Source organism: Diprion similis, chromosome 6 (assembly GCF_021155765.1).
Source record: "Diprion similis isolate iyDipSimi1 chromosome 6, iyDipSimi1.1, whole genome shotgun sequence".
NCBI lineage: Eukaryota > Metazoa > Arthropoda > Insecta > Hymenoptera > Diprionidae > Diprion > Diprion similis.
This window is the reverse complement of record NC_060110.1, coordinates 17,076,057-17,102,246: the sequence shown is the minus strand read 5'-3', so window position 1 is coordinate 17,102,246 and position 26,190 is coordinate 17,076,057. Positions and strand designations below refer to the sequence as shown.

At 36.1% G+C, this 26,190-nt stretch overlaps 1 protein-coding gene across 4 annotated transcripts in view; it reads right to left on the bottom strand.

Annotated features, from left to right (window-relative positions):
- Positions 1–1,024: 1,024 nt before the first annotated feature.
- Positions 1,025–26,190, bottom strand: part of LOC124407732 (mucin-5AC-like) — a 76,549-nt gene continuing 51,383 nt past the window's right edge. For 3 of the 4 annotated variants that reach the window (XM_046884166.1, XM_046884167.1, XM_046884165.1), the window contains 6 exons: positions 20,884–21,052; positions 8,796–8,979; positions 8,228–8,496; positions 7,265–7,757; positions 6,495–6,686; positions 1,025–5,733 (listed from right to left, as the gene is read on the bottom strand). In XM_046884166.1, coding sequence (XP_046740122.1) covers positions 5,327–5,733; positions 6,495–6,686; positions 7,265–7,757; positions 8,228–8,496; positions 8,796–8,979; positions 20,884–21,052 — 1,714 coding nt within the window. In that variant the 3' untranslated portion in view covers positions 1,025–5,326. The remainder of the gene's footprint in view (positions 5,734–6,494; positions 6,687–7,264; positions 7,758–8,227; positions 8,497–8,795; positions 8,980–20,883; positions 21,053–26,190) is intronic. The other variant, XM_046884168.1, reaches the window with a different exon arrangement.

Here is a 26,190-nt window from a genome sequence, read left to right as displayed (position 1 = left end):
ATACGTATAATAGTATTAATTACAAGAGATTTGTAATTAATATACCATAAAATTTGTTACAAATTTCATAACATATATACCTATAACGATCGTTTACATGAAAGTCGTTTCTAGACAGAAATAAACTTATATGACTACATATCTGGAAACTTGATTGCATTGATTGATGAAAATGCAATTTGTTCACTTTAGAATTTATCACTTCATTGTACTGACGATACCGAAATACTTTAGAATTATCTAAATTAGTTTTATTGATTCTCGCTACAGGTAGTCCTTTTACACTGACAATTCTCAAACATTACATATGCTACAGTTCTCATATCCGTTTACATACAGATAAGCAAATAATTTTCAGTCGAAATTTTACATTGCAAAGAACACCTGTAAGTGTAATAAGTTAAACATCGTTCGCGTAATTTATAGGACATTGATTACCTTTGAAAAATTTGTAATTTTCCACCGTTCAATTTGTATTGAGTTAATTACATAGAAGTTGAATTTATTCGTACATAGTAAACACCCTATTCCTCTCACTGTGTCGGAATATACTTACTCGTCAGTATATAAATGATCAATCAAGGCTATAATTTTGATTATGCTTTGTCAAGCGAGTTTTGCATGATAAAAAAAGAAAAAAAATAGTGCAACTTGCAAGATTTGGACGTCAGTTAACTTGTACTGTCCAGTGTATGAGCAAATACAGATAAAGTTTTTCCAGCTGGTGAAAGTGAAAGAAGAAGACAAAAAGAGATGTGCAACCCATTTTGTTCAATATTGATTGCATCTTTTTTTCCCCTCTTTGTCAGAAACTTTCTTTTTACTATGTACAATTGACACATATAGGACCACCGAGTTAATAAAACACACTTCGACAAATTCTATGTTTCACTATTTATTAAGTTTCATTTATTCCGATACGCTTGCCGTTCAAAGTATGTTTTACGAACTTCGTTGCATAGGATATACAGCGCTGGAATATATACGTCCAGTGGAGTAAAAATTGGGCGTTCGTCTTGTATTCAATATAATTATATTTCATGATTCATTTGTTTTGTATACTATGTACAATTATGGTAATTATGTTTTTTTTTTCGTTTTGTTTTCACTTTATTTTTGTTTTTGAGATGTTAGTTGGATAATATAATTAACGGCGGATGCCTACAACGGAAACAATTTTTATTTCCCTTAATTATTACGTTTGTTAATTAATTTTATTAATTACTTATATCACATTGTTCGTGTACACTCTCCCTTCCTTCTCGTTCAACCCGTACCCAACCCACTATTAAATCTCGGTTGCCTCGCGTATTTAGAAGATTCATTTTCTTTCCCGTATTTATTTGTTTTTTACCACTTTTTTAAACAGTTCATCTGTTATTATAGTGTACCACTTTATTTTTAAACCTATTTCAATGATTAGGCAATTTAACATTAATTGCATGTAACAATAATAGCTTATAATGATGTTGATTTAATTCTGATATTATCAGTTTGCGACTTTCTTTGACATATGATTGCTGTCAAAACTGAGATCTTAGATAACTACGTAGTGCGTATTCTCGCTTGCAGCAGACATGAGCACAGCAAAAGCAATTAATTTTACATACATGTTAGCATAAAATGAACAATGATTTCATATGTACGTATATATACGCTGTATAAAAAATGATAGCAAACGAGAATAGGCTATTTGCCATTTTTGTTTCTTCTAAATTGATAAACAGCATTTCGTTTCGAAAGAAAACCGGATATTTATGAATAATATTATGGATGTGAAATGATTTGACAACTAAGAAAAAATAAACCACTACGAACTTTGTAAAAGACAATGATGACATATACTATCCACAGTCTATATAAATGTGCAAGTGAGAATTTGGTAAACCATACAAACCCTAAATCGTCCTTATTTATCATAGACACCCTGTACATATGAGATATGCGTGAAGGTGGACTACGAATAGCCATTTTGCGGCACCGATTATTTTAAATGCCGGTATGACAAGACTGTACAATTGCCAGTAAGTTGACTTTACTGGAAGATATAAAATCACACTGTAGATTTACAATAATAAAAAATAATTTAATAAAAAGGAAAAACAAAAAAAGAAAAAGGTACAATACGCATGTTTAATACTAGTATACGAAAGTTGACATTGGCAGAACTGCCAACAATCACACATGCCGAGAATATGACAACCTTTTCGTTCAAAACGTGCCAAAATCAGTCCATATATGGTATATATAAAAAGCATAAGGTGAAATTGAATTTGTCAAGAAATGAGAATATAAGAAATTAGTTTAATTTAATGATGAAAGAAAACTAAGCATAGATATGTATACACAGAAGCCATTCGATTTACCAAAGTGGTATATTGGATTTCGTATTCGTTAGTAAATAAGAAAAATAGCGCACAAGGCATGAATTGACATAAAAATGTGACAAAATATCTTGATCAAGCGGCTGGTGTTTAATGTATTAGCTGCATTCAACACATGGAGCAACCTCCTATAGTTTTATTGTTCGAAGGAACAAACCAATCGGATTGGTCACAAATCAAATCAGAATCTTTTTGTTATTTCTATTCCTTGAGGTCGCTTACGGTGATAAGCACAGCTATTGTCTCGAAAATTATATTGCAAAGTCCGTTTACAACACTTTATGAAAGTGATTAACTCGATTAGTTTCTACAGTCAGGTCATTACATACGATTCTGTATTATTATACATGATATAATATTTAGAAACACTTTTGACGAACAAGTCGTTATTTAACCCAGCTCATTTTCCAAACAATCGATGTAATACAGTGACCTGATCTCACGTACGCAAACGAGTTCGAATTTTAAATTTCGTTAAATTATACAAATTGACAAATGGATAAACCATCTTTCCGTTGCTAGGCATTCAGTTATCAACAAAGTACTTTATCATATGTAGTATAGGCTCATTGTATTCTCGATCAAACCAGTGGTGCCAGTTTGTGGCAACAAATTTTAAAATATTGCAGCAACAGGTAATATTTTACTAACAATCAAACCACATCAACATTTTCTTTTCCAAATGAACAGAAACTCATGGATACTTTGCAATCATATTTATATCATAATAATTGTTAATATTCTTTTTAAAAATGAACCATGTTTTTGAAAAATCTCTATACATTATACAATATTCAAAACTGATCATGCTCCAAATACCGATATGATAGATGTAGCCATAAGCCACATCAAACAGGTAATGTTATGAGCACAGTTGTGTTTAAAAAAAAATAAATTATGCCAAGTACAGAGATGATAGCAATCGCAAATTAAGTTAACAACTGTTGACACTGGGTGTTCATGCAACAGTACGGTAAAGAGCAAAAAAAACACTATTACAGAAATAACGAGGAATCTGCAATTTCGGAACATGTTCTTTTATTTACGTAGTTGAAGGCAGTTCCTCGGAAAGAAACTTATTAACAGATGCAATCCTGCATTTGGTTGATTGTCAGTAAAAGACCATCCCCAGTGGGATGTATGTAGATCAACGCATACAATTCATCAGCAATTGAGAGCGTGCATATTTTTCAAGAAATAACTAGTTGAAGTAAGAATACGGAGAATTTTAGGTGATACCCATTGCATTTCTTTTCTCAAAATTTCAGGATTCATTCATTTACTTCTGACGCGCGAACAACGCTCTCAAATTCAATAAAAATTCTGACACCAAAGTGGTGTGAAATGTTTTACATTGCATACATCTTATTAAGAGTATTTTCTTTAGTAACTACAAAACGTTCCAACTATATATTTCCATATCACTGATTCGTCACAGAATAACCAATGAGCCATCAGACATTTAGATTCTCTCTCACCATAACAAAGATTTTACGTAGGTTAATAAAATACCGAGCATGCTTTACTTTGATAACAGAAAGATCTGCCAAGTATAAACAGAGATTGAAACCTCGAGGTCTTTTCATTAATCTGCCTACTTTTTAGACCATACCGATTTAAGGATATATTTATATATTTATTTATTTACAATCAAGTAAATCAAAGTTTTTTCGCCTAAAGTCAAGTGTTCAACCGTTAAGAGTTGAGGGTCTGGAGAATTGACCTATAATTTAACATTTTAATATGTAGCCCTACACATTAAGAAAGGACAATATCAACAAAAATATGACGAGAAAAAAACATTGACACATTTATTCACTTGATAGCAGCTTTGAACTTTGACTATAATTTAGAATATAGATATTCATAGTCTTTCTCAAATGTACATATTTACATTGCTACGTCATGGTATGTCTTCATTATCATTCAAGCATTTGAACTCTGTGCTGCACATCTCCATATAATTTACGTTTCAAATATTAGCTCTATACACCCCATAGGAAATAATGAATTATAGCAATTGCGATGATAGTCTTAGTTTTAATAAACCTTGCTTGTTTCCGCTATTCTGATCAAGAGTAATTTCAACCCCTGTGTATAGCAATAAATTGTGAATCCTTGGTTTTTATGCACAGGAAGGACATGTTCAAACATGTTCATGCAATCCTATAGCTCTAAACAAAGTGAGAATTTTCAATTTTATATTTATATGATACTATATATTTATATTATGTAATTATTATGCTGATTTCCATATACTCACAAGTAGAAAGCCCCGGTTACGTAAGAACTAGAAGATTGCATGATTAGCAATCCAATTCCTCAAACCCACCTACATAAAATCTTTGGCTATATCAAATCCTACACATAGCAGTAGCACGCCTATTAATTCAATAAATAACAATTTAAAGAGATGGTGATGGACTCGTCAACATATTTTAATATTTCAATAGGTTGAACGAAAGTTTGCAGTGTTGGCTGCCTTGGTTCTAGGAAAATTTAGGAAGAAGTGAGAAGAAAACATAATAATAATAAATTCTAAATAAATACAGCCCTTGAGAATGTAGATGTTTCAGGCTTGGATTATTCCACGGAAATAATATCCCAATGCCTGTCTTCCAAAATACCAAGTATGTCAATAGTGTTCATAAATCCCAGAGTTGTTATCAACACCTGTTCTTGTAACTTCCAATATCTTCCACTTATTTGCTAGGTGTACAGAATTTTGAATAAATACTGTCCTTGAGAATGTAGAGATTCCATGCAAGGACGATTTGAGAAATGATCTCAATATTCTGCCCTGGATAGCCAAACCTCCCCATGATCGAAATGTCTGTGCACGTTCGTTGATATTTCCGTTTTTCTACTTCATACGACAAAACGTACGTAATCGCATTTATATTCACCATGCCTCACGTGATATTATTACTAAATTTATTCTGTCAGACATTAGAGCGTGTTGTTGAGGTAGGTAGCGAATTCAAAGCAGTCGTCGAGGCTGTGGTCGACGGTGAACTAACAACAACGACCGGTTTCACCAAAGTGGCCGTATTGAGGTATTGCGCATTTACGAGTGGCATCTGACCAACTGACTTCAGTATCGGGGTTGTGATCATTTTACCGGCAAGATTAGAAGGCGCCAGTATATGAGCAGTTACTTGATTTCCCTGCGACACTACAGTCACTGGAGTCACGAGAGGCGTCAAGCCAGATAAGGGGGTATGCTGGTTCCCCAAGGGAGTAACCATGTGAGCTATACCCTCTGTGGACGGAGTGCTCTGCATTACGGTAGTTCCAGGTTTTGCCGTTGTTGTTTGGAGCGACACCCCTGCATGACTCAGTGTCAGGCCTAGATCAACATAACGAATGTCAAATTGTTAGTTTTATTTCATTGACTACATTATTGAAGCAAAGTAGAAAGTATGATGTAAAAACTAGGAGAAATGCCAAGATAAACGGGCCAGGCTGAGGGGAATTTGTGTTGCCCGGATTCCAGTCACAATATTTTGCAGTGTCATCAAAGAAATTTCTAATTTCGGTTATTCGTTTTTTTTATGTGCAACTAATATATCGATTAGACTAGTTGTTTACAGACTTGTTTGATGATGTAATAAGTAGAATTGCAGATATTAATGAATATCATGTGTCAGAATATTAATTGAGAATAATCCATATCATGAGATAATTCTACTTTCGATATTCCAAAAATTAAAAATTAGAGTAGTCGTAAACATCCGTTATACATAGAACAATTTGAAAAGGCTATCAAGCAGGAGGAGTTACTTTATGGCACAGTCACAGACTTTGGTCCCTGCACTCTACCCGTGATTCTGAGTAATCAATATTAATTCAACTTGAAATATATATTTTACTACAATGTATGCTTCCGCTGTCCTTGGAGTGGACGTCAATAGTGGTTAATGCATACCAAAAAGTTTGGCTGAAAAACGTTTTCAGTAATGGTGAAAAATTTTCATTTTAGTAATTCCGTCAGCCTATCAACATTCTCCACAAGACCAAACTGTACCAAGTTGTTCAAGCAATTTGCGAAATGACTAGAGCATGTGGTCCAGAGTTTATGAAACTGTGCTTTAGTGTATGGTCAGTCACCTCCTGGTATAGTGAGGGGGTGAGCCTTGGTGGAACGAAACACACCATTCGCAGGTAGAATATTCAATTCTGCTCCGCCCGGGAGTCTTGTCAGTTCTGAACCGTGACCCCCAACGAGGGTGACGCCACCCACCATCTTGTGGATAGCTTGTGTCGTCTGTGGATCGCCTGTTCTTATTCTTGCTTGACCACCTGTAACGGCGAATAATGTTTAAGCTATATTATTAACATCACAGTACGAATAACATAGGAGTAAACACACTGTAATCTGTACAAGAAAAAAAAAACTCATAAAATTTATGTGATACACTATTTATTCATACATTTCTACATATACTAGAAATATTAAACTATGAAATTTTGCTATTGTTTAAGTTTTAAGAGAATCAAATCATACTGTAAATAATGAACTCGTATACTTCCGGATTTATAAAACAGTGAGTATGACATATTTCAGTACTTATATAATTACGCGGGATGAACTTTGAATATAATATATCAACTACTTCCGAACTCGTCGATTTCTAATGCAACTTATGCTGTGAGGGCAACCAGTTATTTTCATTTATGAGTTGATCTCATTTATCGTAACAATTAGACCAAATTAACAACGAAAAACTGTATGACCTGATCGTTTTTCATACAAATAAAATTAAACTAGTACAAGCCGTTGCCTAATTACTAATAGATTAAACAACTATTATTATATGCTGATAGTTTTGCATGGATTGCATGATCTCGAGAGGTTTAATAAATTGATAACAACTTACTAGTAGTGTTCAATGCAGGAGAGTGTGTGGCAAGAACTAGCGGTCTGCCCTCACTTCCAGAATGAACAAAGGTAACTGGCCTGACTTCGTTTGCTGTTGAGTGAACAGCGACTGCCAGAGGCCTGTCATTATTGGAGAGATGGGAATGCACAAATGTAACTCTGTTATCATTTGCCGCCGAAGAATGAACAACCAAGGCAACAGGCCTTGGTTCGCTTCCATTATTTGACTGAACAGCAATCAATGGTCGTGACTGATCAGATGAGTTTTGCACAGCCAGAGTTAAAGGTCGCGTTTCATTGTTTCCTGTTGTATGAGTAACCAAAAGTTGTCTCGTGTCACCAGGAATCACTCGCAGACCTGGACCAAGATGCTGAAGGGTTGGACTAACAATCGTGGCCAGGCCTTGACTGGTGTTCAACATTTGAGCACTTATCGGTAAGTGCAGCTGATGCGACTGCTGTACAATAGTAGGGGGAGAATTGACTTTCTCCTGAAAATCAGAATAGAATTTTCATTATCACAATAGTGTCGGTGCAGTGAATGCCACATGATTTTTAAAAAGAAACTATTAGAATTACCGTTTTAATTGCACACATTGCCTTCAGTCATTATATATATTGTCGAAACTCTAATGCCATAACATGTTCAAACGGAACCTTCAACGGAAAGTGTGATTGTAGCAAATTTTCAGAACAGACGATTCAAACAGTTATCGACTTCTCTGTTAATATGCGTTGCTTTAGCACCATTTCATTACAGAATTGTAATTATGCAATTCGTCCTTGGCATATGGTGCGAAAAAAAATTTGGAAAATTCGTGGCTAAACATTATCACAGAAATATACACAATACTCTGACTGATTGAAACAAGTTTCACAAACGGAATCCTACCATAAAAAAAAAATAACTTTTAACTTTCTAGTATCCAACAATACACATGTATTAAGTTATTCCAATCACCTGAGCTGGAGTGGGAATGCTAGGCGTAGATGCTCCAGGGCTAGAACTAGCCGGGGGACTATCTCTAGAGCTCTGAGCAAGATTTAGACCCTGAGTCTGCGATACAACAGCAGCAGTTGCGACTTGATTATGAACAGTAGCATTTGAGTGAGTACTTTGAAGGTTCTGTGGAGAACTTGCCGTTGCTGCACTGCTCAAACTACTTGTGCTGCTATACCTGGTGCCACCTCTCGCTAGACTAATGACATCCACGTCCATACTTTCTGAAACTTAAGTGATAAAAATGTTCAAATTATTTACCATTTTTGTCAATATCAATATTATTAGTGATATGTAACTATACTTTAGCATATTTTCATAATACAGATGTTGCATATTTTCAAAGCGCATTGCTTATGTGAATCAACAAAGTGCTCTGCAAATATACGTTTGCTATAGCGTCAACGTATTTCAGGATAACAACGGTGCAATCCATTCTTGGTATGTGACGCATAGAACGGATTTGTACTATCTAAGGAATTAAAACTGCTCCTAGCACTATAATCTCACTACGTACATTTATACATACCATTCTTAGTTGCAGTGACATCTAAGTTAGTACTTGATTCTGGAAGCATTGTATTGAAGTCGATGTGATCCCAGGTGGCAGCCAATTCCTTTTTAAGGCCAACTAGCCTCTGTTGAGCTGCTATTTTCTCTCTCGCCAACCTCTCCATTTCATGCTCATAGTCCCGTTCTTTTCTTCTCAGCGTCTGTAACACGAAGACTAACAATGAACGAAAACTAATACGGACAAAGTTTCTCATGACACGTATATATATTAGGGTGTTTAAAGAAATTTTTATTTTATTTTAATATTAACATTAGGAGGTTGCACATTATACTTTTTTATTTTCACACGAGAAAAACGGTTTTTGCTCGTTCTGATTTTTATAACTAGCTAACGATACTTCGTACAGAAAATTCACAGACGTATTTTTGTAGAGAATTGAACTTTGATAATAACTTTGATAGAGACAGCAGAATTCGAGCAAATATATTCGTAGTTGAAGTAAAAAGAAACATTTTTGAATGAGAGGTGTGAGTTTTGAAATAAATCTATACATTTTTTTATAATTTGTCAACACACTTTAAATTGTACAAGACTCAAGAATTTCCAGCAGTGTCAACCAAGCGTCTGAAAGTAGGCTAAAATTTGTTGCTTCTACGAATTGTTTTGAAAACTATGATAGACACTGGTTGAAAACCACTATCCTCCATCCGAAAACTAGGTGTCCATATTTCTACGGTAAAGAATAATTCCCGCGAACCTGTCGTCCTGAATCAACGAAACGACGCCGTGAATTTTCTCCTCCTCGGTTGCGCGCGGGATATTAGAAATATACAACTATAGGTACAACGTACAACCATGATTACATGCCAAAAGAACACGAGCTGAAGAACGGATGCGTTTTACGTGCAATATCTCCTCGAAGCAGTGCCATCCAATATGGTCAATGAATGATACGTTGTCCTAAGAGAAGTTACGAAATATCGGAATAACGTGGTTAATTATTAATAAATTCACGTGATTCCTGGCGCATATTTTTAGCTGATCGTGATATATATAAGTAAATCAGTGTAGGTACAGCGGGTGGAAAGTGTGGTAATATGCCGGTATTCGGAGATCAAGAGTCGAGACACCACAGGCATTATCTTCTGGTGTAATCATCGTCTAACGGAGGCAACAAATTTTCAGGAATTTCATGGAGCCTGTAACCTAGGGCAGCTGGACGGAAAACCTGAACAATCTCGTCCTCTGGATTCGCTTAATTTTTCCTCCAACGACGTTACACGCGTGGGTCTCTCGGACTCCCAGAAGTTTACCAACCCGAGATTTATTGGTCGCAGCCTCCGCCGCTCTTCGCTCGGTCGCGCAAAAGCCTAACGTCGTATTTTTATCGCGGTTTATTTCCGAGATACTGCCGAGGCCCGCGGGGTTACAAAATTCAATTCAATACGCATACTCGACGGCAATAACGTGTATACATGTAACAATAATTACCGGGTTGTTTCAGATACGTTGCAGGTACGAACATTCAAGGTGGCCACAAATCTTGAATTCAAAGAAAATTTCAGGAATGTATTAAAAAGAAAAGTACAGAATTCAAACCGCGGCATTAACATTTAGCTAAGTAACGACTCAACTACCACGTCGGTGATTCTGTTATAAAATTTTTGCAAGCTTCCTCTTCTGTTCTCCTAGTATGAATTAGGCTAAATTGAATTATTTTTCTTGAATCTATGTACAGGCTGAGATAACTACAAGAAAGTTGAAAAAAAAAAAAAAATTGCTGAAATATGCCTTTTGTATCTTACAAGCAGAACAACGACGTGTACGTTGGAAAAATAAATAAGTTTCGGAAAGGTCGGTTGTTAATGCTAGATTGGCGATAAAAAAAAGTTTATCACATATCGTACATTGCTCTCGTGAAGTGTTCGCTGGCAAAAATTTTCAACCGCGGTAAATAAAACTGTGTAATTCCGATTCCGTATAATAATTATACCATTAAATATACACACACGTGCGCGTCAAAACTCTCTATAGTACAAGATTTTATTTTACCAAGTATTAGGACACACGTTCCAGACATAAACAATACAACATATAATAATGCTAACATACAGCAGAAATCGTTACACATATACAATATTTATAATGATATGGTAATAAAAATTATTATCAAAGGAATAAAAACTTTATAACCCGGTAGATCGTCGCTTAATAATGTCGTAATTCTAATCCACGGGTATAAATATATTAAAACGCCCCCTGCGCAGACTGCAGCTTGATTTTACGTATAATTCTGCGGGAAGTTCGCCGCGTTTTGTGCTCTGGGCTTTTTATAAATTATTTGTAATCCGATATCCCCCTCTCCCATCACGCTCGCTTTGCATGGTGAAGTGACCTACTCTTCATTCGCGGAACCATATGAGAGTGCATTTAATGCCAGAAACATCGTTGCGAAACATTAAAAGGAGAAGGCAAGGAGAGAATTCTGGAGAGAATTCTGGAGAGAATTCTAGTGTCAATTGCTCACTCACAATCACAATAAAATTAGGGGTGATCGAGATATAGTTGTAACAGTCATTCCTGCAATAGTAGAAGAAAATCATAGTATTTCTAATCATGAACGAAAGAAATTTTCATAAACCTTTTTCCTATTCCAAAGACATACTAAATATACAATGTAAGGAAAAAAAAAAATTAATATTTTTTCAACGAATTTATTTTTCATCTTATCTTTCCATTCAAATAAATAAAATGAATAATTTATCGAAGATGGATAAAATACCTTGCCCCTGTCTCCTCTACTTCGTAATATAATAGAACGTATTTCATTCGACCCATTAATATACACGTGTAAACCCTGTTGATGAAAGCGAGAAAGAGCGCCTGCCTTCAGTTGTCGTCGGGTGTGAAATCACACTTGGATTTGTGGACCAGGTTTAACGGATGTTGACAATTTTTCACGCTTTACGAATCTCCCCCCTTCCCCCCTTTGTTTTCTTCCTTGCATTAAAGCGCGAAGTTTGTGCCTAAATCTTGTCGATTAATAATCCTAATAAACAAAATCCTCTCCTGCACTTATCGCGTATTCAACTATCGTCGTTTATTACGTATATGTTGCCTTAATGATATACTGTATTATAGTCACGTAGCGTACGTAAGATATGGCAAAAATCCACGCCCATACGAATTGCTCGATTTATTGTTGGCATTAATTAATCCGGCGTCGCGTGTCCATGTGTACGTTTCACTATTATAATAGTATATACGCGTGCAGCTTTCGCGATCCTGACGGGGCACCTGGAATATCCGCCTTTCTTTCTCGAAATCATCAACATCATTTGTTTCTTTTTTTGCGATTTCTATGGGAGTCGGTAGCGTGACAAGCTTCTTTTATTCCGTTGCGATAAAGATCACAAATATTGCCCAATCGGTACAAGTAAAAAAAGTAAACAGTAGAATAGAACTTCTTACAAGACTTCAAAGCCGTTTTTAACCAAAGTTGAATCTTTAAAATCGTGGTTTATGATAATTGGCGATCCTCAGCGCCTAAGAACGATAAAAGGAATTTTCTTTTGACGGGATATCAAAACACAATTCGACAGAAATAATAACTGAAATAGGACAGATTTCCTCGCCGAAGAAATTATCAAACGATATCTTTACTTTGACGTAATTTTGAAAATAGTTTTTCTTTGATTATTCAACTCTCAGACAATCATTGTTAGCAACGATAATTTCGACTCATCATGTCGTAGTTTGTTTTTTTTTCTTTTTATTTTACATATATATATATATACACACACACACACACACACATATATATATATATATATATATATATATATATATATATATATATATATATATATATATATATATATTTCATTGCAAAGAAGCTTTTCAGACTTGCAAGTAACAGATATTCAATTTTACTACTTCGAATAACCGATTCTGAAAAAATAATTTCAGTCACTGAGATTGATGTCTGTTCAGTAACCGTATTACGTATACGAAATTTCAGAGGCTTGATAGAGGATTAAAAATTCAGAGGATGCCAAGAATTTTCCGGCACAGTTGTCAACGATAAAGCGAATAAGATTTACTCAACAGAACCGACGTAATTTTGTCAACGAAATCTGAATATCTTCCCTAATAAAAATGAATTGTCATTCCCTCTGCTGATTTACTATTTCTGGTCGAAGTAAGAACTCAGGGATATAAATTCCACTGACTAAAACAAGCTGGTGAAACTTCCATACAGTAAACAAATAAATTCAATTCCGATTGCGTACAACAAACGTCAGAACGTTTCTCTTTGGCTAGATAACTCGGGTGACGTATTTTTTACAGTTTTTTTTTTTTTGCCAGCTAACCAATCTTCATAATACTTCATCTTTTGAATATGCACGAAGAAATGTATATTTCATGGATACAATTTTCGTGTAATAGAATATGTGTCAGTAGTTTGAAAAGAACCACTTTAGCTGAGGAAAAACAAGATCGACAGTGATTTAATAAGAAAGAAAACGTAGAGACGGAAAGAATATCTACAATAATAGTCGTTGGTTAGAAATAAGCCGCCAATGACTTGACCGAAAGTCTCACCGTCTCCTGATTAATCTGTTGTCCCACCTAAGAATCGTTCCGCGCCCTCGTATTTTCGGTTATCCCGCAGCACACGTGCAGCTTGAATTTCGGCTAGAATTGACTCACCAAGAACAACACGCCGTATATTATAACATTTCATAATAATCCTCCCCAGCCCATCTGGGTGTCTATATTTATCCCGGCAAGATATTTATCTTGATTTCAGTGTGTGTTCGGCAATCATTGACGATTCAATTTTTTCCGTCACCTTCACGTATCCACGAATGTTAAAAAAAAAAAAAAAAAAAAAAACGAGTTAAAATAACGTGAAAACGAGGGGATGAAAGCCCCGAGTTTATATTTAATCCCGGAATATAGATATCTAAATCGAGTTAGATCCCTGATTGCAGCTTTGCGATAGTTCCGGGTTTATGATTCGGCGTCGCTCGTTTGGCCAATCTAGATTCCAAAATGTCAAATTTGGCCGCGTGGCTAAGCGGGAGAAGATTCTTCCGCGGTGTCGGTATGTACGTAACAAACAAGATCAAACGGAATCTTTTGGGTATAGCTGGCTCGGTGTAGAATTTCGGATGCGGTCTAATCGGGGCCGAGGCTGCGTTGCGCAACGTATTTCGCGCACGTTCCTTCCTCTACAGTCTACCCATATAATATCCGTGACTCTGCCGATGACGAGGAGGAGCGAGAAGGAGCGAGGAGGAGCGAGGAACACGCTGGTTTTGCGATGCTCCTCCCACTACACCCCCGTTAAAATCTTCCCCGAGATCCGCGTGTGCCACGCGGCATATTTCAAAACTAATTTCATTTTTGCCCACGGTCAAACGACGTGTATATTAGGGCTGCATGAAAACAGAGCTTATAATATACCGCGAGCGCATGTTTTACGCGTTTTTCCGTGTCTGGTTTCCGTACACAAAATACCCGGTTTTATGAGGGTAGAGTGAGTCCACCACTTGTGAGTGAGATGAGACCACTTTTAAGTCGCAGGAGTGTCGAAAGTGGTCGCTTCTGTACTGCGCGCATGCGCTGACGCGAACGAATTTGACATTACACGACCCTAACCTCAATTTCTTGCTGCGCAAAGAAACGCGGAACGTACTCTCGTTATATAAAGAATTGCGTGCAACAAGGAGGCAACGGTCTTTTCGCCTCGTGTATTTGCAATATTTGTCTTCGTTTCACCTACAATTCATATTGCAGTCTGACGCTCGGCCCGAAAACATCGAGTTTGCCTTCTTCTTACGCAATATACTAATTCTGTCAATTTTTTTAAAGAGAAATTCATACGAACAGTTCTCGACGCAAAGGGATTATACGTTAATAGTCTAATTGCAATCAATATGTATATTCAGTCCATAAAACGTCAAGTATGTATTTCGTATCGATACGATTACCTAACGATATTATCTGCCAAACCTGACCGCCCCAAATTTGACAATAACTCATGTCGTTGGGGTGAAAATTCGTTTTACATTCGCTCTGAGTTTAAACATGTTAATTTCAAGAGAAAAATTATGTGTCAATGAAAAGTTTGACCAACTGTAAATCGTGGTGCCATTTTGAATAGCGAATTTTTCTTTTCAATTTTGAGCTGCAATATCGATCGGAGATCTTAACATGATTCATCAAGCTTCGGACAAAATTGCATTGCATATAAAGTTTGTATCTATATTAACCATGTACGCTCAGTGTACTATAAAAGGAGATTCATCGGGAGTTTGTGTTGCTGCAGCAGGTTCAAATTATATATACGTGGGTATTCTATCCACTGGTGATATGCCATCATCCTGTCTAAAAGAGTTTTTCTCAACTATGAAGAATCTTGGCACAAGAATATTACGGCTGTCGGTATAATACAAGCTCTGAGAAAACAAAGAGGGTCCCTTTATGCCTGGTGGCTGTAAATACCGCACCTGTCAAATCATTTCACTCCGTCAACATTATTTTCGTCAATTCTTGCGTAACGCGCACTACGGTTCCATGAACTCTAATTTAGATCAAAATAATAATATTGTATTATACGATTGGACGCAAGGTTTGGCCCATTTTGCAATATATATTTATATATTAATATAATTAAGTTCCGGTCTAACGATAATATGACTTTCTTTGTAAATCAAAAATATGTAATATCTTTGCCTACAGTTTCGACACATTTTCGAGCTTTCCATCGATGTCCAAGAATACATTGATATACTCCGATCTGCCACAAGCGAAAAGTTTTGTAAACACGTGTTACTCCGTTTTTGCTATTCTGCAGTTTTGGAAGCTTGTTTTACAATCGCGTCCTTGAAACTCCCTAGACGGAGTCGAGCATACTAGTTCAACTGTAATATTTCAAATTAGTGGTCTGAGAGGTCAGCATCGCGTTTATTGTATCGGAGTACATATTTCATTCAGATAATCTTCTCATCATTCTTCATTACCTACAGTAATCACTCGCCATCACAAAGATGACTTTCGCATAATTTCCTTTTCTCAAAGGCCTTGTATGAAGATTCAGTTTTTATTGTTTTTAAATTAAAAAAAAGCAAACATTACAGGATTCAACTGAATACTTGAAACTCAACATTTTTTCTATAACCATTTGCATCACGTTTTTATAAACCTCTGCACCATATTCTTCCGTTCAGTTCCGTAATAGTTGCTGACCTTTCATTTGTTCAACATTGAAAAATGAATAAGTGTTGATATCGCGTCCTCAGTTCAATCAACATTTAAAATCTAAAACGGAGCGGTAAAAACAATAATTGAATATAAGCTGAGAATATATGTCCGTGGTACAATACATACCATTATTTCTCGTTTTATGAAGGAGGTAGGCAATAATCGTGTGTCCGAAATTATTGCTATTCGGTAACGACTGGACGAATCAATAGTATTTTTCATCTCCTACGAAAACGAAAATAAACCCGCAACCCGAGATGATATTTGTAAACGTTTCCCAAAGCGCTACGTAAACGCATCGGCGGAACTACTACCCCGCTCCATGAAAAAACATATATATTTTCGTCTCAGCAAATATACACAAGCATTTTGCTGAATGAGTTATAATTTGTATCCATAACTTATATCCAAAATAATCAATTGCAGCTATTTATTACGAATGAATGGGGCCCATATATAAACAATGAACAGTTACCCTTTTATACATACGAATAAACCATAGAATGGCCATGCCTTTTATTACAGGGACTGTGTTTTCAGACGATTCAATTATTCTACCAAATGTACATCATATCTATATTCATAGGATAACTGTGCGGGTTACAAACGATCCCGCGGAATTGGATTAATAACTCGTTCGAATGAAAAAGGGTTTGAACGTGATTCAACTATCCGATTAGCGATAGGTTCTCAAATACATGCGAATTCGCGATCCGACGGTAGCGCAAATCGAGATAGGCTGTACGAAATAAACTGTGCAGAATTTTGTTACAGTTCACAGAACGAAAAACGATTTAGGGTTTCACTTGGATTTGAGTAATAACCCGCTGATATTCAAATTATATTTTACCATGATCGTAATAGAACCGAAACAAGTAAATCAGTACGTTGCAAGACATTTTCCATCAACACTAAAACACTCGAGGTGCAGTGCAATATTGCAATAAACAAACGTTTCCCAGGGCCAAGTATAGTTTATAAATATTTCACGTATTGTAAACACGGTACGAGCCAGAAAAGATCGGGGACTACTGATAACGAGGCGACGGTCACGCTCGCAAAGTCGATTTTTCGGTTGTGAAATAAGTTCCTGGGAGACTTTTAATTTATCAAACCAGTCAGGATATTTTATTCAGATTGTTCAAATTCCAACTCTATTCCTCAATGCCTCCCTTAGATAATACTCGAACGAATTATACGTAACACTAAATACAACATTCACAAAGTTAGTTGAAATTTTTCTACGAACAGTTGATTAATATACCAATAATTCGATATAACAGCAGCTCATTTCCATCCCACCAATTATCCAACAACAATCTTTCAAATGCAATATAAAATAAGAAATATTTATCCACAATTACATGCAGGTAAAATTTTACTTCTTCAAAATAAGAAATCGAATCTGTTAATTCGCAGATTCATTACTAAATAGTACCGCAAGAATTAACGATTAAACAAATACCCTCCCGCAAACTGGCAAAAATATTGGCAAACAGGAAACTCAAACAGCACAGTAAAGGACGTCTATGCCTTACGATTAGATCTACGTTATAAAAGAAGTATAAAATGAATAATTTTAGAAAATTATGAAAGAAAAGCAAAAAGAGCAACAAGATTAAAAAAAAAAATCCCATCATATTTTCCCTCCCAATCTCCTGCAGTCCTATAAATACAAGTATAGTAAGAAAGAGCGAACAGCCGACGGACGACGCGGCGGCAATTGGCCAAAAACCTGAGGCGTTCTCGAATGAAGAAGGAGAGGGGGATGCGAACACGTGGTCATCTGCGTGCTGCTCAGTGCAGCGATGATGGCCGCGAGTCGATCACGTGGTCGCGATAACGGAAAGGTGAATGGTGGAAAGGGGGGATGGGTGGGGGGAGTGAACGACCTTCGCGGGGACGCGGACTAGCGTCTGACACAGAGCAGCTAGGCGCGAGGTTCGATCGGAGCGCCGACCTACGCCCGTCTGACATCAGAGAGCGTCGGTGGTACGCGCCATACGGTTGCCTTTCAAGATTCGAGAGGGGCCGTCGCGGCCGCGGTAATGACGATGCCTCCTCGAAGCCTTCCTCAACCCGTTTTCTATATAGCTATCTATCCATCCAACCAACCAACCATCCATCCATCCATCCATCTGTCCGTCCATCTATCTATAGATCCATCCACGTACGTATGTACCTCATGCACCGCTGTCTGTACACTGACAATGAGTATGTACGTACCTATTATGCACACCTACACCTATTACACGTGTGTAAATAATCTGTGTAGGTATACGCATACTATGTATATATGTATATATGTATGTATATGTAATACTGTACTATGTATAGTACGCACGCAGAGAGAGAAAAGAGAGAGAGAAAGATAGGAGAGCTCGCTCCTCCCCAGATTTTATCGAGTATAGATATACAACCTATATCCTCGCGGGACCGCGGCCATATTGAAATCCTGCTTTGACATTCGCAGTAATTGATCGACGAGACATAGATTTGATATATATGTACATACAGACAGCAGGCTTTGGGCGTACACACATCGATTCGTAACGTTGACACCGCGGTCCTGTACAGTTACTTCTCTTTTATTATGTCTACTTATTATACGTTGTATGATTGCATGCTACTGCATATATGTGTAAATACTTTACGTCATATCGCTTCGTATATATGTATATATAGAGTATAATGTACACAGATTTCGTATTATATATGCGATATAGGATACGCGACTATGTTGGAAAATAATTTGCGCAGTAAATTTGGATATTTTTTAAGTTTTTTTTTTTTAATATTACCGTTTTTTTCCTCTCTTCTTATTCATTTCGCTGTTGCGGATTAATAGTTTCTAAAATTGCGCTTCAACCAGCTCAGGACAAAGTGTTGATCAATTAACGGTTAAACGATTACGACAGGATGATAATGTAATACGTACATTACAGGTACGTTATATATTTAATAAAATAGAACTGATTTACTCAGTACAACGGCTAGTGCTGGTTCTTCGTTTCTTCATAGCGCAGTAATTATCAATTGTTACAAACATTCCAACCTATCATATACTTATCTATAATATTATCTCGCTTGGGTGCCTGTTATGAAGAAAGTATTCGAAACGTCTGTAACAACTTAATGTAACAACCCCCTCTGAATACCCTTTGAAAATAAATATGTACATTGGGGTGGTCCTTATTTAGGGCGTGGACGAATTTTTTCCGTCCCAATCCCCTAAAAAATCAACTTTGAATAATTCAAAACAATTGCTTAATTTTTCCAAATTTTTACCTCGACTCTAAGATAGTCTGCTTTGTGATCGAAGTTTCTTATGGATATAACATGGGGAAAAGTATAAGAAACTTCGATGACAAAGCCGAATATCTTAGGAGTTTAAGTTTTTGAATTATTTGAAGTTGATTTGGGTAGTGGGGCAGAAAAAATTCGTCAACAGCCTAAATAAGGACCAGCCTAATGTACGTACATACAATTATAAAGATGAAAAGTGTTTGAGGAAATTTTTCCCAGAATATCTCTCGAGTTATTTATTCCTACAGTTATTTGCGCATGTCCCACATTCGTAATTGCTTGCAGAGCTGAAGCAGCGATCTCCGAGTAGCGACGTCGTCGCGACGTACTGCTAACAGGTGACCGGAAGTCGACTTGAAATTAATATCCTCAATCGAGGGCGGCGAAAATGTGAATATCCGTCGGTAGGTAATGAGTTGAGAAATGTTTTTTGGCAATAGGTAAACAAAATAATAAATAACTGTAGAAACTCGTATATATTAAAATCAAATCAGCTTCGCAGAGCGATGAAAGTTGGTACGAAATTATGCGATCGTCTAAAGACGTGCGGTAAAAGCTCGGCGAAGAAATTGGTTTATCCCGCGAATTTTCCAACCGAATAAGGAGCGCCTAGACGCCAACTTTGAAGCAAAATCAACCGGCAACTTCTTTACACAAAACTTTCATCAAAGATAAAGATAAAGATAAAGATAAAGGTAAAGAAAAGAAGATGAAGAATAAGTATATGCTGCACCACAACCAGTTTGTGACTTATATTAAATAAAATGTTTCAAGTAAAAGAAATTGTTCCTTTGTAAATTTTTTACTACGGTAATTATCGTACGGTTGTGAATACTGTGATTATATTATATTTCTGCACCAAATCTTCAAGTACAAAATTCCACATAAGGAAAATGACAACGGTAACTAAAATTCGTATGAACAAATGAGTGTATCTCCATATTCACGACGACGAAATATACAATAAACTAGGAGATTCAGAGAAAGAAATAGTTAGTTCTCAATAATTTTGTCTCGTCAGCGTGTAATTGTATTATATATTTCGATGACTTTGTTACCATTGAAAGTCGAATCGAACTGCGATTCAATACATCGAATCAATTGTTCCACTTCGTTGTTCGTTTTCTTTCCATCAAAATATCCACTCGCGGAATCTCGTAATATGCAAAGTGTACTTGAATACCGTGAAGGTGAATTAAATTCTCGAAATTCTGATGAATCATTACCGCACGCTTTGTATTATTATCATCATTATCGCGATTCGATGACCGATCGACGTAAAAACACAACAAAAAAAAAAAAAAAAATGTTATAAAATCGTTGAAACACGTATTCTTTGTATCCTCAAACACCCAATCCAAAAGGCGATAGTTTTTCCAATTTCAATTTTTTTTAAATATGTAATCGCGAGTCTGTAAAAGGTCGTCGAAAACCCGAAGCTCTTCGGTCTTTACTGCGTTACAGGTCGCACCGTCGTCGTTTAAATCGGCGTTATTATCCGATCCGCAGGGGATGTGAAACTGACCTGTATGTGTCGGATGGCTGCGTGAAGGATGGACAAATTCGAGGACTTTTTCTCATCCTGGACGGGCAGCTGTCCCTTGAGGAGTTCGAAGCACTCCTTGAGGTGCGCCCTACGGTTTTTCTCCAACTTGTTGTGGACCTCTCTCGTCCCAGACCGGATCACACATGGCCTGTGGTAACAAGAAAGAATAATAAGCGTCTGCCACGTGGAACATCATCCAGCCATTGAATAACCGCCTACACGCTCGCACAACCGCGATCACAACACATACATCCACATATAAATCAGAAAAGACAGAGTATAATATATCGTTGGGTGACATATGTGTAATGTATCAGCGTGCACGCACAGCTCTTGAAAGATCAGCGGCACGTGTATCGCATGCAGGGTGTTCAACGCGACAAACACAACGAGTAACATACAACGATTGTATATACTTATGTGTATGTATACCTACACAGAAAATTACACATCCTGTATATAACGCCGATGTATTAATTACCTCTGCTTTTCTGATATCACCAGAGGAGACGACGTATTGCGAGTTTATTAACCGTTCCATATATGTATATCGCCTTACTGTACAGATTTATAAATTTATTACAGTTCTGGGGCGAAGATGGGAAGAGAGAAGAAAGAGAATGAAAAAACGGAAACCAAAATTGGAATCGCAAATTCCCATCCACCCTCGATTTACCAAGCATGTAGGCAAAACCTCGAGTAAAGTGTTTGAAAGGTATTTTCTTTTTATTCTTTTTTTTTTTCGTTTTACAAATTCCCTTCGTCGAGTCGTAGTTCTTTTGTACGAAATACTAAAACTGTTCAGGTTTGGAAATAAAGTTATCTTGCCGGCGTACGGGCAGAGGCAAATACCTCTGTCCTCTCCAGGAATCAGAAGGACGAGACGATTGTTTATTTAATTAAACTAACCGCAAATAACAGACCATCGATAGTTTCCTCTGCCGAATATTTATTAAACCGTTAAATATATTTTTTTTTATGGAATAGAATGCTGAGAGGCTACAGGATGAATTGTAATCTCGATTAAATGCTGCACGTACGTGTATATAGCCGGTGACACATTACGCAATAACCGTAATTGAAGAGTCGAATTGAAATAAGACTGTACAATACTCGACTGCGCGAAAAACGTAGTAGACACACAATTTATAACACATAAAATCGGCGTTTTTCGACCACGATGTATACACAAGAGCTACTAATATACATATTGTATACTTTATGTCAATTTTCCTCTCTTTTTCTAACCATAATTCTCTCATCGCGTCGATCATTATTGCGGTATAAAGAAAAAGAAACGGGGGCAGACATGAATAAACAAACCACTCACTGTGTTCGGTCGTGTTGAAGAAAAAAAAGGGAGAAGAAACTGAAAAGAGAAAAAAAATCAAGAGGGAAGGAAAAAAAAACGAACAAAAAAATTACTCCGATACCAAAGTCACACACGTTCTGGCAAAGTTCACCGTAATTTCACGTACCGGTTAAAGTTAATAACTTGTTGTAAAGAGAAGAACAAATTTGCGACTAAAAAAAAAAAGAAAAAAAGAAAAAAAAAACCGTGTAAGAATAAAAAAAAAAATCGATACGGTCTCGATGCTGGTACTTGGAAACCGTTTGAGGTAAACGATTGAGACGCATTTATAATATAGTTTATTATACATGACTGTACAAGTAGATATTCGAATGACTTGTGCGACACCGAGCAGCTATTGAAATATTGTCCCTCGCTCCTCGTGACATATAATTATGTTATATGTATAGTTAGACCGATAAGACACACAATTTAACTCCGGATCCTCCTCCGTTAACAAAATGAAACGACGAATCTCCATACTAGGTGATTAAAAATTTTTTAAATTAAATTTCTTCGCTGAAAAGCCTGCGGAGCGTGTCATTGTCTTACTTGCACAGCTTACGCTGTTGATCGAGCACTTTGTGCTCAAATATATAGGTATACGTATGTATTTCATACGCTGTACACGCGCCAAGAGTAAAACGAAGAGCACTGATGACCTGAACTTCGCGACCTCTCGTTATATTATCCAACATTTTATCAACTCGACCGCCGACAATGTAATAATATATTTTATCCATTATAGTATAGGTATATAAATAAATGTTTTTTACTCCGATGATAAGAAAAAGTTTTCGATTTAGATTTAGCAAAAGAAGAAGGAAAAAAAAAAGAGAAAAAAAAAACAACTCTCGCTTATATTTTTGATGATATCGCAGAAATGTCATTAAAAGTATGAAAAACTAAAGGAAACTGAATTACTGTTATAGAAAAACTTAGATATGTATGAGAGAGAGAAAGAGAGAAAATAAATGTTAAAACATATAATTTAATTATCATCGTATCGAAGTGAAAATACGATTTCCTATCACCCGTGTGTTGAAAGATAATGTGTATATATACATATATATGTATATATGTACACAATTAAAAATTGTAGAAAGATTAAAATCTTCCCTCAATAAAATATATCGCTGAAACGTGGAGAATTAGCAAGTTGATCGAGCAACCGTACTTTACAATCGCCACGTGTGTAAAACACGTGCGCTCTGCAAATTGATGCTGTTATATAGATATATATATACATGAAGATATATCGGTGCGTGCACATTAATCTTTACGACGTATCGACCACTATAAGCTCAAGCTACGCGATCGCCACATGTGCTCTCAAGCACGATCACACACGCAATAATTGCGGTGTGTTTGCGACGTTCAAAGTTTCGCATGCAGCCATTATTCACGCCGACCTCGAGATTATTCGGTCGAGGCTTTTCGACGGTGATTTCAGCTTTGCAGATTTTTTTTTTTTTTTTTTTTTTTGTTGCCTTCGTTTTTTCCTTCCTTCAATTTATAATACGGTGCCTCCTTTATACCCTGCACTGATCTACATCGTGAATTTTAACGCAATGAATTTCAATGTTCCAAGCCCACTGCCGCATGTTAATCAATCTAATATACATTTCAAGCGAATTAAGAAGTTGGTAATGAGAAACAGCGTCATATCTCAAAGGTTGATTCGTGGATTACGCAATATTTTATTCCGGTAGCTCGAACAGCAGTTTCAAGTGGCGTAGGTCAGGTTTACGAGACTTCTTTACGTCTCTCGTGTTTCAACACATATCACTTTGAGTCATAGTGGCAAGTATTCTTACCGCCTATTTTATAACCATTTTTTGCTATTTCTGATAGTATAATAATAGGTTTTCAATACTCGAGAGTAATAATTGCGATATAACGTAAATTATTATTGTTAGAAAGAAATTGATTGAAAAATATCGTGAAAATTGAAGGAATAATTTATTCCCGAGAAAGTTACCCCTTTACACATATACATGTTTTACATAAATTATAAGTTTTTGAGGTCGCTGATTACTAATTCGAAACCGGAGTTAAAAAATCAAGATGGTGGTTCCAATATGGCGGACGAAATTTCAAATTCGATCGAACCTGGAGGAAAATCTCTGACCAAAAGGTTTTTGTGGTCGCTAATTACGAATCTGAAATCGGATTTTCAAAATTCCGTAGATATGCATAGTTTTATGACCGTATTCGATGAAATTTAAAATTTTCGTCCACCATATTAGAACTGCCATCTTGAATTTTTGAAATCTGTTTTCGTAATGAGCGATCCCAAAAATTACGGAATACTATTTTGGTATAAAAGTTAACTCAGCACAGTATAAATGTACGACCCAAAGGGTTATACCATAGACGCATCGGAGTGAACGGTTAACTATTGCACGATTGTCGATAAAGAATTATCATCGGATCAACCGATCTCTTCAAGTTTTCGAAAACATGCAGCAAGAAACTTGTAAGACATATTCAAATCTTCATGATTGATTGTAAACAACTGTAGAGAGTAATAAATAATTGAGAAAACTTGTCAATATTTCACTTTTTTTAGTGGTCATTAATCTTGAGTATCTAAAATTGCAGTCAACGATAAGAAAAATATATAATCCTATGAAAAATATATAATAATATTGTAATAAGAGTTGCACAACGCAAACTGGCGTGAATTTTGATATCTTGAATATTATATCAAACAAAGAAGATAAAAAAATATAATCAATAAACTCTCGTGAAAAATTACTTTCGATAAGGTATAAGACGAGTTAATAAAAATGTCGAGTTATATAATCTATAATATCATTTCTCGCGAGACCCAAAAAAAAATGCGATGCGATATGAAATGAGATTTTTTTTTAATCATATGCGAGCTGGTGTACCTAACAATACACGTCTTAATGCACTTATCCTGTTGAAAGTTCACTCAGCAAAGTAGACTGTCCAAGCCGTCAATGCAAGGATACATATGAGGTATTCTGACTCAAATCTCGGGGTCATCGATCTGATTCCGTCGGATTTTGATAATGAATGAATTTTTTTTGTTTTATTTTGTGCAAAATATGAATTTTAATATTTGGAAGTATTGATTAAATTTTTACACATTTTTTAAATTGATGAAATTATTTTACACAATTAAGAGCTCAAACTCCGACGGAGTCTTGCCGATTAACCCGTGATTTGACTGAGAATGCCCGATATGCGTTCAATGTAATTAAAGTACAAAGTCTGCGCAGCCTGCTCGAAGACTCCAAGTTGCGATAAATCGCAATTGGCTAATCGAGAAATAATGACAAAAAGGAAACGAAAACAAAATCCATCATATTTTACAAGACTAGTCATAAATTTGCAACAAAGTTCATAATCGTGATACTGCTATAATTATAATTAGTTCTTCTTACTTACACGTACATTGAATCATCAACGTACAGATTATAAACAAATAATTTCCAATAACAAGAATAAAAATAGAAATACAAATGTGTTCACACACCCCCAAACCTTATTCCCCTAAATAATATTATTTTTGCTCCTGTTTTCTCAATTATTCGACGTTTCATTAGTTACATAGCTCGCGGTATAATTTCAATCGCAATTCGGGAATCAGTAACAATTCGATGTATTTTTTTCATTTTTTTCTTTTTTTTCTTTTCCAATCTCGAAACAACTTTCTTTCGTCCAACTTTTATCCGGGTACAATTATTTCATACTATTTCATATATTCACTACTACACGTCGTAGGCATACTCCGAGTAGATCGGCGTTGTGAGGTGGGATTTAAGAAATGACAAATAGATTTAAAGCACGCTATCGATAAGTGAAGGAAATTTCAATCAAGAAAGATTAGAAAGTTACGGCTACATACGTGCAAGTAAATATAGGTATACATATAATCCCTCGATAACCGCGTGTACACATCA